The 17,612-nt window shown below is 46.1% G+C and overlaps 1 protein-coding gene across 1 annotated transcript in view; it reads right to left on the reverse strand.

Moving 5' to 3' along the window:
• Window positions 1-2,949: 2,949 nt before the first annotated feature.
• LOC124121112 overlaps window positions 2,950-17,612 on the reverse strand; it is a 24,768-nt gene continuing 10,105 nt past the window's right edge. The window contains exons 3-10 of the mRNA XM_046484091.2: window positions 16,579-16,857; window positions 15,797-15,946; window positions 14,045-14,176; window positions 13,557-13,696; window positions 9,695-9,941; window positions 5,680-5,775; window positions 4,214-4,371; window positions 2,950-3,459 (exon numbers count right to left, since the gene is read on the reverse strand). Coding sequence (XP_046340047.2) covers window positions 3,010-3,459; window positions 4,214-4,371; window positions 5,680-5,775; window positions 9,695-9,941; window positions 13,557-13,696; window positions 14,045-14,176; window positions 15,797-15,946; window positions 16,579-16,857 — 1,652 coding nt within the window. The 3' untranslated portion in view covers window positions 2,950-3,009. The remainder of the gene's footprint in view (window positions 3,460-4,213; window positions 4,372-5,679; window positions 5,776-9,694; window positions 9,942-13,556; window positions 13,697-14,044; window positions 14,177-15,796; window positions 15,947-16,578; window positions 16,858-17,612) is intronic.

Here is a 17,612-nt window from a genome sequence, read left to right on the forward strand (position 1 = left end):
AAACATGAAGCTGGTGACAACATCCTTCATGAGGCTAGTAAAGGAGGAAACATGAAGCTGGTGACAACATCCTACATGAGGCTAGTAAAGGAGGAAACATGAAGCTGGTGACAACATCCTACATGAGGCTAGTAAAGGAGGAAACATGAAGCTGGTGACAACATCCTACATGAGGCTAGTAAAGGAGGAAACATGAAGCTGGTGACAACATCCTACATGAGGCTAGTAAAGGAGGAAACATGAAGCTGGTGACAACATCCTACATGAGGCTAGTAAAGGAGGAAACATGAAGCTGGTGACAACATCCTACATGAGGCTAGTAAAGGAGGAAACATGAAGCTGGTGATCAGAACATTGTGGACATCAACAGTAGAGGAAACAGTGGAATGACACCAGCAATGATAACAGCATCCATGGGACACAAAGATATATTCGACTTACTGCAGGAGAAAAGAGCTGATCTATCGCTATTGGATAGTAATGACAACAACATTCTCCACAAGGCTTGTAAAGGCGGTAATACTCAGCTAGTTAGCTATGTTCTAACAAAGAACATTGTGGACATCAATAGTAGGAACATGTTTGGGATGACGCCAGCAATGATAACAGCCTCCATGGGACACAAAGATATATTCGACTTACTGCAGGAGGAAAGAGCTGATCTGACACAAGTGGATGATTTGCAACAGTATTCTCCACACGGCCTGTGAAGGAGGTAATATTGAGCTTTTTACGTATGGTCTCGAAAAGAACACTGCGGACAGAAATTGTCGGACCAAGTTTGGGATGACAACAGCAATGGAAGCAGCCACTGGGAGCAGCAAAGAGGTGTTACATCTGCTCATGAATAAAGGATAAGAAGACTATCAAATTAATCCTTACACATAGCATTGTCAACATCAACGGTAGTGACGACGAAGGAATGACACCCGTATTACTGTCAGCAGAGATGGGGTACAGAGATGTATTTGATTCAGTTGTGAGTAAAGAAGCTGATCTGTCAAGTGTAGATGTTAACGGTAACAACATTATTCAGAAAGCCTGTGTTGGAGGAAATCTGGACATAGTGAAGTACGTCCAGACGTTGAGCAGCATTGTACGAGACATTGACAGGAAAGGTGTGTATGTCTGGACATCTGGGGAAGATGTCTGGTACAACAAATGCATTGTTGCAACATGTCTGATTTATATTTTGAAATTATTGCAAGAACATTCTGGCTTTGCAGCTGCAGCTGAAGAAAGACGCAGCCTCTAAACAATTTCCCCTCACCCCGAATATGAAATGGGCGATCCTTAAACTGTAAGGAGGACACTCTGTTACACGGCAACCTTTTCTTCAAATGCACAACCATATGGACATGCGAGCTCCTAGTCTGTCTATCACTTATTCTGTATCTTCATATTTGTATTTGGCAGTTTATTGTGTTGTTTAACAATGATTGTAATTGTGTTACATTGTTTCTAGTCGAGACTTGGTAGACACTAATTGCATTGTGTTTGAAAAGTGATCAGGCTTCAGGAAGTTTCTATATTTAGATACAAGACTGGAGTGTGAACTTGTGTTTCGGTATACCGCGGACGGTGACAGTATGTTATAGAAACATATAGAACGTTATGTAATGGTCAAGTGCCGCTAGACTGGTTAATGCACGGTATAGTTACTTCAAGTAGCTTGTTAGGCTGTACATATTGTGGACAAGAGCGTGTTCGGGAATCTCTCACGCATTTTCATTACTTCGGTACCAGTTTTCATGTGAGGACAGCTCATCATCCCTCATTTCCTGCCGAGCCAATCGCGGAAACTTTACCACTGCCGCCACTGGGTAAATATATATTATCATCACTAACTTTTAGTATCGCCACTGAATTTTTGTATATGATTCTGACCACGGCATCATATTATTTATTGCCATTGACTCTATTGTGTACTTACATTGTAATTGTTGTGCAGTAAGTTGTATTGATTTGTTAACCAAGTTTATTTGTAATACATTTGTTGATTATATACCAATGCTGGTTGTTTCATGTTTCTTGGTAAAGATATTGTTTCAATTTGGGAATGGTCACGTAGTTACAACAGCATGGAGATGCGATCCTCCATCTGGGTATGTCCATAACGTGTTACTATGTATATCTTCCTATCGTCTGTGTGTTTGTTTGTTGTTTAACGCCTACTCAGCAATATTCCAGCTATACGACGGCGGTCTGTAAATAATCGAGTCTGGACCAGACAATCCAGTGATTGAAATCAAGAACATAGATACACGCAATTGGGATACGATGACATGCATTAACCAAGTCACCGAGTCTGACCACCCGATCCCGTTAGTCGCCATTTACTTCAAGCATAGTCTCCTTTCACGGCAGGCATGGGTTGCTGAAGACCTAATCTACCCCGGATCTTCACGGGTCTCATACAGATATGCGAACCCCTAGCTGTGTCTGTCAATAACTTGTAGGATATGGTCATGTCGACTAGATGTGGTTTTCAATACTTGTAACGTATGCTCATACAGACATGCGAACCCCTTGCTGTGTCTGTCCATAACTTGAAGAATATGGTCATGTCGACATGGGAGTCACGAACCGTGGTAGTTTACTCTGACATTGTTGAAGTAACATTTGTTTCGCAATTTACACACGTAGATAGTATGAGTTATTCGATACCACCTTTTTCCATTGAAGCCACTTCTTTTTACCTTTCCATAAACCTACAACCATGATATGTTGGTAGAGTAAACTACTGTTATAACGAACTGAAAGGTACCACTATTTGTAATTCGTTATAATCGAAGTTCGTTTTAAGCTTATGTACAAAATATATAGAAAAAATGTATGGACGGGACCAAAAAACAGTTCGTTATATCCGTCGGTTCGTTATAAGCGTGTTCGATATAAACGTAGTTTACTGTATGTGCATACTGAAAACTGATCAAAACTAACACGCCATCATGATGTTAACTTTTATTGACGGGAGTGTATTTCCTACAGTCCATTACAAACATATCTCTACCTCCCTTGCATTCCCTGCCTGACGCACACGTAGGCAGTGGGTTCATAGCGCATGCCCAGTGGGCACGACTGTACCCAATAGTTGCCGGCAATGTCACAATGTATAAACTTGGACTGGTCGGGGTGTGGGTAGAACATGATAGCCGACCCTGACAAGCATGGGTTGTGGACTGTGACGGGCTGGGGTGTGGAGGGGTCGAACTCGTGGAAGAAATCAGCCACGCACGTCTTCGCGATGTCGTTCCAGAGGAAGTTGGTGTCGCAGTGCTGCACCCAGGCTCCGCCCCAAACGTCGCAGTGGATGAACTTGTGCTTGTCGTCAGGGTAGGGGAAGAAGTACTCCTCGTTCTGAATCTTCTGGGGGGTGCAGGGACTCGGGGTGTGGGAGGGGAGGAGCGTGCCCCCACTCGGCACGGATATGCTCCCAAACCCACACGACATCGTGTTCTGGAACAGGATATATGGTTAATATATTATTGGCACGCTCTTATACCCACACATGTGTGTTTGTTTGTTGTTTAACGTCGCACACAGCATTATTCGAGCTATAGGACGACAGTCTGTAAATCATCCAGTCAGGACAAGACAATCCAGTGATTGAAATCAAGAGCATAGATACACGCAATTGGGATCGATGACATGCATCAACCAAGTCAGCGAGCCTGGCCACCCGATCCCGTTAGTCGCCTCTTACTTCAAGCATAGTCTCCTTTCACGGCAGGCATGGGTTGCTGAAGACCTATTCTACCCCGGCTCGTCACGGGTCTCATACAGATATGTGAACCCCTAGCTGTATCTGTCCATAACTTACATAGGCCAGTAATTGACATCATGAGCATCGATCTACGTAATTAGGATACGATGACATGCATCAGCAAAGTCAGCGAGCCTGGCCACCCTATCTCGTTAGTCGCCTATTACGACAAGCATGGTCGACATTTAATTAAGACATCTTCTCTTCCCGGATCTTCCCGGATCTTCACGGTAAGGGAAGTAATACAATGACGGTATATCACGTCCTTAAACCTATGCGGGGAAAGGATGAAATGGTAGAAATTTTCTAATATCTGGATTTATTTTGAAATCCAAACATGAATTAAATTCATCTCCAGAAGCTAAAATTGAAAATGGGATCTAGCAACAAAAATCTGCTGCGACATGAAAAGGGGACCTGTATGACGGCCTCCCTGTCGTATCCCACCTTGTTGAAGATGTCGTGGTCGGGGCACATAGTGACGTACATCTTGCCGGTCAGGTCACATTTGATGAACATGCTGGTGTCATATGGGTGGGGGTGGACCAGGATTCCCTTGTTGATGTTGTCGGGGGTGCAGGGGTTGGCGAGGACTCCCCAGTTGTCTGCAAACAAGAGACATCATGTGGGCAAACAGGGGAGACAACTGAGATTTTATTCGGTGAGATGATGTGATATGAAATGGAGTTTAACGTTATGCATTTGTGTGCGCGCGGGTGCATCTGTGTGTGTGTGCGCGCGCGTGCGTGCGTGCGTGCGTGCGTGCGTGCGTGCGTGCGTGCGTGCGTGCGTGCGTGTTTGTGTGTGTGAGTGTGTGTGTGCCAGTTGGATAATGCGGGTTTTATAGTGCTAGCCCACTGACATACCCCACTCAGACACAGTATACTGACTCCAAGCTGACCAGCTGACCTGATATCCCTATAATGCCGTGCGACAGGCAGGGAAACAACAAGTACCATCTTTTTACAGCTTTGTGTATGACGCAGACGGGCTTTCCGGAAAGACATTTGCTTTATCCACAAGAACACTTAGGTGGGGCAGCCTAATGGTTGAAGCGTTCACCAGTCACGCCGAAAACCCGGGTTCAAGACCCCACATTGGTGTATTTTTAAGCAAATGTCTGATGTCCTTTGCCGTAATATTTCTGGAATACTGCTAAAATCGGCGTAAAACCATACTCACTCACTTCAATAACAAAACGTATCACAGGGGAATCTTGCATAACGCATCACAGATGTTTACGTACTGTTGTCACAGATGTTTACGTACTGTTGTCACAGATGTTAACGTACTGTTGTCAGAGATGTTAACGTACTGTTGTCACAGATGTTAACGTACTGTTGTCACAGATGTTTACGTACTGTTGTCACAGATGTTTACGTACTGTTGTCACAGATGTTAACGTACTGTTGTCACAGATGTTTACGTACTGTTGTCACAGATGTTAACGTACTGTTGTCACAGATGTTTATGTACTGTTGTCACATATGTTTATGTACTGTTGTCACAGATGTTTACGTACTGTTGTGACGGATGTTTACGTACTGTTGTCACAGATGTTTACGTACTGTTGTCACAGATGTTAACGTACTGTTGTCACAGATGTTTATGTACTGTTGTCACATATGTTTATGTACTGTTGTCACAGATGTTTACGTACTGTTGTCACAGATGTTTACGTACTGTTGTCACAGATGTTTATGTACTGTTGTCACATATGTGTACGTACTGTTGTCACAGATGTTTATGTACTGTTGTCACATATGTTTACGTACTGTTGTCACAGATGTTTACGTACTGTTGTCACAGATGTTTACGTACTGTTGTCACAGATGTTTACGTACTGTTGTCACGGATGTTAACGTACTGTTGTCACAGATGTTTACGTTCTGTTGTCACAGATGTTTACGTACTGTTGTCACAGATGAGGGTCTTCACCTCCGCGTGGATGTAGTCTTGCTTCGTGCAGTTCCTCCATACACCGTTCTCCCTGCACAGTATTTGGATGTCTGCAACACACAATGTACATCCACAGTATTAATATGTACTTATAGCACTTGTCTGTACCCACAACCCACGTCCCCAAAGTTTCTGGTACAGACAGGGACGGTCGGGTAGCCTAGTGGTTAAAACGTTCGCTCGTCACGCTGAAGACCCGGGTTCGATTCCCGACATGGGTACAATGTGTGAAGCCCATTTCTGGTGTCCCCCGCCGTGATATTGCTGGAATATTGCTAAAAGCGGCATAAAACCATACTCACTGACTCTAGTATATACAATCTGACATTTCAAGTATATAGTTGAAAGCTAATGCAAACCAACTAGACATATTAGGTACAACACTTTCTTATCAAAGTTCAGATTCTAGTATTGTTTGGTTGATGAGTCCCATCCGGGATTCGAACCCAAATCGCCAGCACACAAAGTCAGCGATCGAACATACTCAGCCGCCGAGGCTTCAACTTCCATGATTGTATTTGACCACTTTCTAAAATGCATAAAGGCATTGTGTTTTCATAGCAACACCCCGTGAAGATCCGGGTTAGAATTGGTCTTCAGCAGTCCACGCTTGTCATAAGAGGCAACTAACAGGATCGGGAGATCAGACTTACTTTCTTACTTACTTACTTATAATGGAGATATAACGTGCGCTTTCCGACTTCAAGCGTATGTCGCACACGGTAGATTAGACTTACTGACTTACTTACTTTGGAGATTTAACGTGCGCTTTCCGACTGATGCGTATTTCGCACACGGGCCCGGCCAGGCCATTTAATGTGTTTCCGAAAGGGGCGAAAGTGGTGTGAGCAACCCAAGAGGGGGCTTTAGGGGTTGCTTATATAGAATTTGGGAATTTTGAGATTTGGAATAGATGTCGATGGGATTGGGGAGGAGAACTAAGGGAGCTGGGTATGGTGGATGTTTGTTTGTTTATGTGATTTTGATTTGGTAGATTATTTTGTTTTTAGATGCGTTTTATTAGTTCCGTTTTGATTAAGAATACGCATAAGGCCTTGAAGTTTTCTAGTTTATTTTGTGGGTTTAGTATTGCTTCTAGAGTGAGAGCCTTGTTTAGATTGAGGGTGGTTTATAATGCGGTTCGATGTGTTAGGTAGTGTGTGCAGTGGATGAGTGCGTTTTCTGGGGTTTCTAGTTGTTTGCAGTGTGGGCAATTACCTGTAGTGTGTTTTTTTGGTTTTTTTAGGTGGTTATTTAGGTTGGTGTGTCCTGTTTGGAGTTTAGTGATTATTCTGTCGGTTTTTTTTATGGATGATCAGACCCTGTGACAGTCTTAATATACTGGCGGACAAGTCACGTGATTTGCAAATTGTATCCTGTCTGCATCACATGACATGTGCACATCATGTAGCCAATCATTCACTATATTACATGGCTGTTTGATTGTTCGGGTATTGTGATGGCAATCACGAAGAATATATAAATATTAATGTATCTTTATTATAAAATGTTTAAGTTATGACAGCTTGTAAAAAATAGAAATATTTCCTAAATATTTCCCTGTTGTATTTTTGACGGTTATATGACACAAACATTTGCACAAATTATATCATAATTATCCTGTAAGCTGTAATGACTTTAGCAGGTATATATCAGAATATTTTTGCCAACCTCGTTTTCACGTAATTCAATGTTTTGCATCCCGTTTTGGTAAGAAATCCATCAGAGGATCATAACATGTCGTTATAGAGCTTCATAGCACACTGTTATCTCGTAAAAATAATCAAATGTCCATGCCATCATGTTACGCATATTGTTTAGGATATGTCAGTACCTCATAAGCGTCGATGTCAACAACGTGCCTTTCAAAACGATCTTGTTTACTTTTTCATAAGTTTTGCATTGACCGTAACTTTTGAAGAATTCATCGTTCTAAGCACACAGTTACGCAAATTAACCACCAGATACAGATTAATCATACCTTCATTCTTCAACAAACAGATCACAAACCCTTGACAACTCTATATTTATCCATATTTGTGTGAATTTGTGATCAGGGCTGAGCTACGTGTTTCGCCGACGCCCGCCATTTTAACTTTGTGACAGCTAGCTTAGGTCGCAATGAAGTTACTGAATTTGAATAAAGCTTACTATTTTGCATTGTAAAGTTTATCTAATCTAATGAACTATGTCCAGAGGAACCCAGAATCGTATTTGATGATATGTCAAGACGTGTATTAAAGTTGCTGTTAATTCTGACGTCAGGAACTATGTATAGGATAAAACACATCCTCGGGTTGTTATGATATTTAATACCCGCATCCTGAGGGATTTTCCGAGGGAAAGGGTTTTAAATATCATAACAACCCGAGGGGAAGTGTTTTATCTTACTTATAAACCGAAAAAAGAAACTTAAAACCACATTTATCAACATTTGTATGTTTCGAACATACTTTCCATGAACCTTAGGAAACGGGCGTAAAATATCTGTTGCTGGCGTACGGATCTTGAAAAGGACATTCTAAAAAGCAGAGCGGCTTATCAACACCTCTGTAGCCTCGTGGTACACTCACTGGGGTACAGATATGAAGATTGCGAGTTCGATGCTCGGGAAAATAAAGAAAATGTTTGTCATTTGATTTTACATTTCATAACATGTTGCAATCTGAACGGAAGTTATATTAATAAAATACCCAGGACATTATATAAAATCCCTGGGATATTATAACACATTATATAGCAAATATGACTTGAATATCCTATAAAATCCCGAGGACATTATAACACATTATATAGCAAATATGACTTGAATATCCTATAAAATCCCGGGGACATTACAACGTCCCTGTTTATGAGATTTAACCCGACTGGAGAACAATAGGATGACGTCACCGGAGGTTTATAAGTAATTTTCGCTGATGTATTCATGCGCAGTATTTAGCGTCACTATTTATAAACATGTCTCTCATAATTGTGACATCCAGTGCTTCTGTCAAAGCTTACCAGTGGCCAATTCGTGTTATTAAGCGTCTTATGCATCAGATAAATTCCAATTGCCTCCTGACATTTGTAATCTTCCTCTTTGAATTGTCAAACGTAATTCCAAATCGACGTTGCTTGTTGTTATTACGTCCTCTCGGCAGGCAGCACGGACATGGCTTCGACGTAGCAGGACGTAATTGTTTATCTTGCGATATTGGAAGGCAGTTAGTGAGTCAATTGGACATAATTAATTGATTGTATAATTACTCATCTTTATACCAAATTACCTCCTGAGATGGTTTGCCTTTCTGTTTATTTCAGTGATTTTACGTTGTGAAAGTAGATCCCTCAAAGAAATAAGGACGTAAAGAGACGTAAACTATCGTAATTTGATTGGTCAAAAACAGACATGTGACCATTCTCTCACACCTATAAATACGATGAGATCCACAGTGAGTCATTCTGACTGTGTCAGTCTACAGGTCAGTTTCGATCAAAGGGCAGGTAATTCAGCCCAAAAGTTCCCCTTGTCCATACATAAGTCATTTCTGTAAATAGACTGTATTTTTGAAAACAGACACAAATTGCTATCTTAGTAACTGTAACGTTATTCAGATAATGAAGCCATATATATATATATATAGTAAAAATTAATTAAGTGGAGTAAGATTGAACACAGTTTTAATAGGCTAGCGCTTTCAACTCATACCACGTACGAGTCTCATCAGGCCATAACTACCATTATAGTTGCAGGCTATAATAATTTTGCCCTGACACTGGTCCTTACAAATAAACCTTAAAACTCAGAGGGATCTACTTATTTGGAAGCATTGTGTTGTCCATATATGCCTACATTGTTACACCCACATGAATAAAAAGTATTTATTCATTGAAGAAAAGTGTTTTGACTCTTAGTTACATCCAGACGTCAAGGTTTATCAGACGTTTGGGTCCGGGCCGCTACAGTATACATCCATGTTGCATTACCTTGCTTCTTGTCCACAGACACTGTGTACTTGGCGTCCTGGCACTTCAGGAGACCGGAGGCGGAGGGGGGTAGTTTGGTGCCGATGACGGTGACGTAGAGGGGACGACCGTCGTGGGAGGCGACCAGGGAGATGATGGCCGGCTGACCGTCCTTGGCTGAGAACTTCTGGTCAAAGAATGCTGGGCCGGGATTGGGCGTCTCAAACGACGTGTAAACGTCAAGGATGCCACACGTGACTTCCGCCTTCTGTCAAGGTCAAGGACGTTTGGTCAAGGATATGAGAAACAGCTAACAATATGGCAGCAACATCAGGGGAGGGGACGCCCGAAACGGGCTTCACACTATTTAACAAACACAAATATAGGTTGTTTTCAAACAATGTTAACAATATTCAGGGCCTAATATTTGAATAGCCACCCGTGCTTAACGTGATCACATGCCTACAACCTCTACCTGCACGACGTCTCACCAACCTCTACCTGCACGACGTCTCACCTTCAGGCCGTTAACATCATTTCTATCTGAACGACGTCTCATCCTCATAGACGTGAACGCAACCTCTACCTGCACGACGTCTCACCCTGAGGCCGTGACTACCTCCTCTACCTGCACAACTCACACCCAGAGTCGTGAACACATCTCTACCGATAACGATAACTCACCCTCAGAGACGTAAACACCACCTCTACATACACCCACATCTCCCTCCATCCCCTGTGAACACCCCCTCTACCTACCATGACATTTCCCTCCATCCCATGTGAACGCCACCTCTACCTACCACGACATCTCCCTCCATCCCCTGTGAACACCAGCTCTACCTACCACGACATCTCCCTCCATCCCACGTGAACATCACCTCTACCTACCACGACATCTCCCTCCATCCCCTGTGAACACCACCTCTACCTACCACGACATCTCCCTCCATCCCCTGTGAACACCTCCTCTACCAACCACGACATCTCCCTCCATTCCATGTGAACACCCCCTCTACCTACCACGACATCTCCCTTTATCCCCTGTGAACACCACCTCTACCTACCACGACATCTCCCTACATCCCCTGTGAACACCCCCTCTACCTACCACGACATCCCCCTACATCCCATGTGAACACCTCCTCTACCTACCACGACATCTCCCTCCATCCCCTGTGAACACCACCAATACCTACCACGACATCTCCCTCCATCCCCTGTGAACACCCCCTCTAACTACCACGACATCCCCCTACATCCCATGTGAACACCTCCTCTACCTACCACGACATCTCCCTCCATCCCCTCCGAACACCTCCTCTACCTATCACGACATCTCCCTCCATCCCCTCCGAACACCTCCTCTACCTATCACGACATCTCCCTCCATCCCCTGTGAACACCCCCTCTACCTACCACGACATCTCCCTACATCCAACGTGAACACCACCTCTACCTACCACGACATCTCCCTCCATCCCCTGTGAACACACCCTCTACCTACCACGACATCCCCCTACATCCCATGTGAACACCTCCTCTTCCTACCACAACATCTCCCTCCATCCCCTCCGAACACCTCCTCTACCTATCACGACATCTCCCTCCATCCCCTCCGAACACCTCCTCTACCTATCACGACATCTCCCTCCATCCCCTGTGAACACCCCCTCTACCTACCACGACATCTCCCTACATCCAACGTGAACACCACCTTTACCTACCACGACATCTCCCTCCATCCCCTGTGAACACACCCTCTACCTACCACGACATCCCCCTACATCCCATGTGAACACCTCCTCTACCTACCACGACATATCCCTACATCCCATGTGAACACCACCTCTACCTACCACGACATCTCCCTCCATCCCCTGTGAACACCACCTCTACCTACCACGACATCTCCCTACATCCCCTGTGAACACCCCCTCTACCTACCACGACATCCCCCTACATCCCATGTGAACACCTCCTCTACCTACCACGACATCTCCCTCCATCCCCTGTGAACACCACCAATACCTACCACGACATCTCCCTCCATCCCCTGTGAACACCCCCTCTAACTACCACGACATCCCCCTACATCCCATGTGAACACCTCCTCTACCTACCACGACATCTCCCTCCATCCCCTGTGAACACCACCAATACCTACCACGACATCTCCCTCCATCCCCTGTGAACACCTCCTCTACCTACCACGACATCTCCCTCCATCCCCTGTGAACACCACCTCTACCTACCACGACATTTCCCTCCATCCCCTGTGAACACCTCCTCTACCTACCACGACATCTCCCCCCATCCCATGTGAACACCACCTCTACCTACCCCAACATCTCCCTCCATCCCATGTGAACACCACCTCTTCCTACCACAACATCTCCCTCCATCCCCTCCGATTACCTCCTCTACCTATCACGACATCTCCCTCCATCCCCTGTGAACACCCCCTCTACCTACCACGACATCTCCCTCCATCATCTGTGAACACCACCTCTTCCTACCACAACATCTCCCTCCATCCCCTGTGAACACCACCTCTATCTACCACGACATCTCCCTCCATCCCCTGTGAACACCACCTCTTCCTACCACAACATCTCCCTCCATCCCCTGTGAACACCTCCTCTACCTATCACGACATCTCCCTCCATCCCCTGTGAACACCACCTCTTCCTACCACAACATCTCCCTCCATCCCCTGTGAACACCCCCTCTATCTACCACGACATCTCCCTCCATCCCACGTGAACACCACCTCTACCTACCACGACATCTCCCTCCATCCCCTGTGAACACTTCCTCTACCTACCATGACATCTCCCTCCATCCCCTGTGAACACCTCCTCTACCTACCACGACATCTCCCTCCATCCCCTGTGAACATCACCTCTACCTACCACGACATCACCCTCCATCCCATGTGAACACCACCTCTACCTACCACTACATCTTCCTCCATCCCACGTGAACACTACCTCTACCTACCACGACATCTCCCTCCATCCCCTGTGAACACCTCCTCTACCTACCACGACATCTCCCTCCATCCCATGTGAACACCACCTCTACCTACCACGACATCTCCCTCCATCCCCTGTGAACACCTGCTCTACCTATCACGACATCTCCCTCCATCCCCTGTGAACACCTCCTCTACCTTCACCGACATCTCCCTCCATCCCCTGTGAACACCTCCTCTACCTTCACCGACATCTCCCTCGATCCCACGTGAACACCTCCTCTACCTTCACCGACATCTTCCTCCATCCCATGTGAACACCACCTCTACCTACCACGACATCTCCCTCCATCCCATGTGAACACCTCCTCTACCTACTACGACATCTCCCTCCATCCCATGTGAACACCCCCTCTACCTACTACGACATCTCCCTCCATCCCATGTGAACACCACCTCTACCTACCACGACATCTCCCTCCATCCCCTGTGAACACCTCCTCTACCTTCACCGACATCTCCCTCCATCCCATGCGAACACCTCCTCTACCTACCACGACATCTCCCTCCATCCCCTGTGAACACCTCCTCTACCTTCACCGACATCTTCCTCCATCCCATGTGAACACCACCTCTACCTACCACGACATCTCCCTCCATCCCACGTGAACACCACCTCTTCCTACCACGACATCTCCCTCCATCCCATGTGAACACCTCCTGTTCCTACCACGACATCTCCCTCCATCCCCTCCGAACACCTCCTTTACCTTCACCGACATCTCCCTCCATTCCATGTGAACACCACCTCTACCTACCACGACATCTCCCTCCATCCCCTGTAAACACCACCTCTACCAACGATGACATCTCCCTCCATCCCACGTGAACACCACCTCTACCTACCACGACATCTCCCTTTCCGGAGGCGAAGTGCCACTCTTGGTCGATTTTGATGGTTGTCTTCTCGGTCTTGTTGGCGGTCAGTTCCTGGCTGACCGTCACCGTGTCGTTCATGGTGGTGTTGGTGCTGATCACTATGGGGGCTGAAATGACCATCACTGGGTGTTACAAACGTTTCCAGTTCCTATGGTTCCTGGGTCCACTTGCACAAAGCGATCTTAGCGCTAAGATGATCTTAACTCCCATTCTTTAACATAGGCTTACAACCGTTGTAGCGCTAAGATAGTTTTGTGCAAGTGGGCCCTGGTCAGCGGGTACTACTATAGTATCGGTGGGTAGAAAGGTGATCGTGTCTCGACTTCACACTTCGGTGTTCATGATATCAATCACTGGTTTCACTGGACCCGATTAATTACAGACCACCATATAAAAGCTGGCATATTGTCAAGTGCGGTGTTAAAATACATTCAGTCTCTCTTTCACTCTCCTACCTGAGCAGGAACCTTTCCTCATCTCGTTCAGCAGACTGTCGATCTCTGAGAAGTTGTCGAGGACGAACACGTGGGTACAGTTGGGCTCCGTGGCCACCGCTTGCAGCTCCTGGCGGTTGATGGAGCCAATACCTGGACACACAGGTGAGGTGAGGTGAAATGGGGTTTAACGTCGCGTCCAGGATTATTGCACTTATATAGCGACGTGCATGTACGTGTGTCTGTGTTTGTGTGGCTGCTTGTACTACTCCGGACTGATGCCGATTTATAGTGCTAGCTCACTGAGATACCATGCCGCAGTTTAACATGAATACCCCACTCAGACACAGTAAACTGACTCCGAGCCGACCAGTCCTTGTTTTAGCACCTTCATGCCGAGCGCCAGACAGGGTAACAACAAGTACCATCTTTTAACGTCTTTTGGTATGACGCGGCCGGGACCCCGGACCTTCCGCTCTCCGGGCGGACGCTCTACCACTAGACCACGGTGGCGGTCATCTGGACACAGAGAATGGGCGAGGATACAAATAATCAGCGTTTCTGATACCTGGAGAATGTGAATGGGCAGGTTTACACTTAGTTGGCGGCTCTGTTACCTGAAAACCGAATTAGGCGGGCTTACAAGTAATCAGCGTCTCTGACACCTGGGGAAGGAGAGTGGGCGGGGTTACAGGTAATCAGCGTCTCTGACACCTGGGGAAGGAGAGTGGGCGGGGTTACAGGTAATCAGCGTCTCTGACACCTGGGGAAGGAGAGTGGGCGGGGTTACAGGTAATCAGCGTCTCTGACACCTGGGGAAGGAGAGTGGGCGGGGTTACAGGTAATCAGCGTCTCTGACACCTGGGGAAGGAGAGTGGGCGGGGTTACAGGTAATCAGCGTCTCTGACACCTGGGGAAGGAGAGTGGGCGGGGCTACAGGTAATCAGCGTCTCTGACACCTGGGGAAGGAGAGTGGGCGGGGTTACAGGTAATCAGCGTTTCTGACACCTGGGGAAGGAGAGTGGGCGGGGTTACAGGTAATCAGCGTCTCTGACACCTGGGGAAGGAGAGTGGGCGGGGCTACAGGTAATAAGCGTCTCTGACACCTGGGGAAGGAGAGTGGGCGGGGTTACAGGTAATCAGCGTCTCTGACACCTGGGGAAGGAGAGTGGGCGGGGTTACAGGTAATCAGCGTCTCTGACACCTGGGGAAGGAGAGTGGGCGGGGTTACAGGTAATCAGCGTCTCTGACACCTGGGGAAGGAGAGTGGGCGGGGTTACAGGTAATCAGCGTCTCTGACACCTGGGGAAGGAGAGTGGGCGGGGCTACAGGTAATCAGCGTCTCTGACACCTGGGGAAGGAGAGTGGGCGGGGTTACAGGTAATCAGCGTCTCTGACACCTGGGGAAGGAGAGTGGGCGGGGTTACAGGTAATCAGCGTCTCTGACACCTGGGGAAGGAGAGTGGGCGGGGTTACAGGTAATCAGCGGTTCTGACACCTGGGGAAGGAGAGTGGGCGGGGTTACAGGTAATCAGCGTCTCTGACACCTGGTGAAGGAGAGTGGGCGGGGCTACAGGTAATCAGCGTCTCTGACACCTGGGGAAGGAGAGTGGGCGGGGCTACAGGTAATCTGCGTCTCTGACACCTGGGGAAGGAGAGTGGGCGGGGTTACAGGTAAATTAGAGTCACCGATACGTGGAGCCTATATTTAGGTCCTTGTTATCAAAGTCAAATAACGCCACCTATCACCACGTCATCAACAGCGCGACGTACCGACGGTGAAGAATGTGATGCCTTGTCGCTTTGCCCTCTCTGCGGCCTGCACGGTCCTGTTCAAGTTGCTAGACGCCCCGTCGGTCAACAAAATGGCCACCTTGGGTACCCCCGGCCTCGCGCCGTGGTAGGTCGTAAACACCCGATCAGCTGCAACAACACACCGACATCAGTTCGTGACGAGTGCTAAGTTTGAAGGCAGGAATAATTGAGTGAGTATGGCTTCGGCTATCCTAAGATTGTGAGAAATGGTACAGATGATCGACTTTAGGATTGTGAGAATATGCGGTTCATACCAAACTAAACCCATCTGTTCGTAAAATGGCCGTGTCCGACGTTGCCGAGTTTGGATTCTATCCAAGGAGTCATCATTTTTTAAGTACGGGTATATATTTTTATCCTAAAAGAGGCTGTATATGATACTGATATCTCATACCAGAAAAATCGACTCGTGGTCGTGGTTTATCGTACAATAAAGCACTGCAGGGAGAATATACCACTCGGGGCTGCAACCCTTATGGTTTATTCTCCCCGTAGTGTGTTAAAAACAACCCCATTCGTCGTATATTTCTTAAATAGACTATATGAATAAGTTAAATATTCTTTTATCTACAACTAACACAAAACTCATCATTAACATCGCTAGATATCTGCATCACAGTAAAGAAGAAAGAACACGTATTTTATCATTGTGACTGTTGCCATAAATATGTCATACATTTTGTACAAAGGGCTTGTGGCCTGTATAGTACTGAATAAAGAATTCAAAATATATAACCTACTAGCCAGGTCGATGGCGTCGTATGTATGGGTGCCGCCGTCGTCCTTCTTTATGCTGGAGATGGCGGTGACGATGTCAGACTTCTTCGTGTACGTGTCGAAGTAGAAGGACACGTCAGACTGGGTGCCGTACACGATGGCGGCGAAGCGGGTAGCGTCGGGGCCGAAGTCGAGAGCCCGAGTGACGTTCTGTATGAACATTAGCATGGTGATGTAGTCGGTAAAGTAGATGCTGCCACTGCTGTCGATGATGAACGCCAGGTCCAGCTGTCCTTTACAATCTGCGGGAGATGAGAAGGTGGACTCGACTAACAGCAGATTTGAACCCGATAACAGTTTCAGTCAATAACTTATTTGTTTGTTATTTAATCCCAAAAGTCCATTTATCTTTTGGAAATATCTACTTGAGACATTACTCAATCTTCTTTCTGGTCTAAGTCTAGTCTAAGTCTAGTCTTAGTCTAGTTTAAGTCTAGTCTAAGTCTAGTCTAGTCTTAGTCTAGACTAAGTCTAGTCTAAGTCTAGACTAAGTCTAGTCTTAGTCTAGTCTAAGTCTAGTCTAGTCTAGTCTAAGTCTAGTCTGTGTCTAGTCTAAGTCTAGTCTAAGTCTAGTCTAAGTCTAGTCTAAGTCTAGTTTTAGTCTCAGATGCAACCGAGAACACTGTGTGGGGGACATTTCCAAATTTGACGCATCAGTGACAAAAATGACGTCCGATGCAATTCCCTATCTTGACTTGTACCGTATGTTCCCGTGCGTTTTCAGGTGAATTATTGACTTGCCTTTGCATGTATGTGTGTCAGGTGCAACCAGGGGGCAAGATACGCTCAACTTTCCGCGAAACGTGGTATCATCATTATTTGATAGTGATTCATAAACACATGCTCGTGATATAGTCGGAATCGTACACTTGACTATTCCTTATACAGAGATTTCTATTGGATATGGAAAGGGTTTTGTCGCTATACTTTTCTCCCCACGGTCGCAGAATCGGTGTGACCTCAAATAATACAAAGATGAAGATACCCAATGTCATTC

The sequence above is a fragment of the Haliotis rufescens genome, unplaced genomic scaffold, assembly GCF_023055435.1.
Source record: "Haliotis rufescens isolate VD_foot unplaced genomic scaffold, xgHalRufe1.0.p SCAF_41, whole genome shotgun sequence".
Lineage (NCBI taxonomy): Eukaryota > Metazoa > Mollusca > Gastropoda > Lepetellida > Haliotidae > Haliotis > Haliotis rufescens.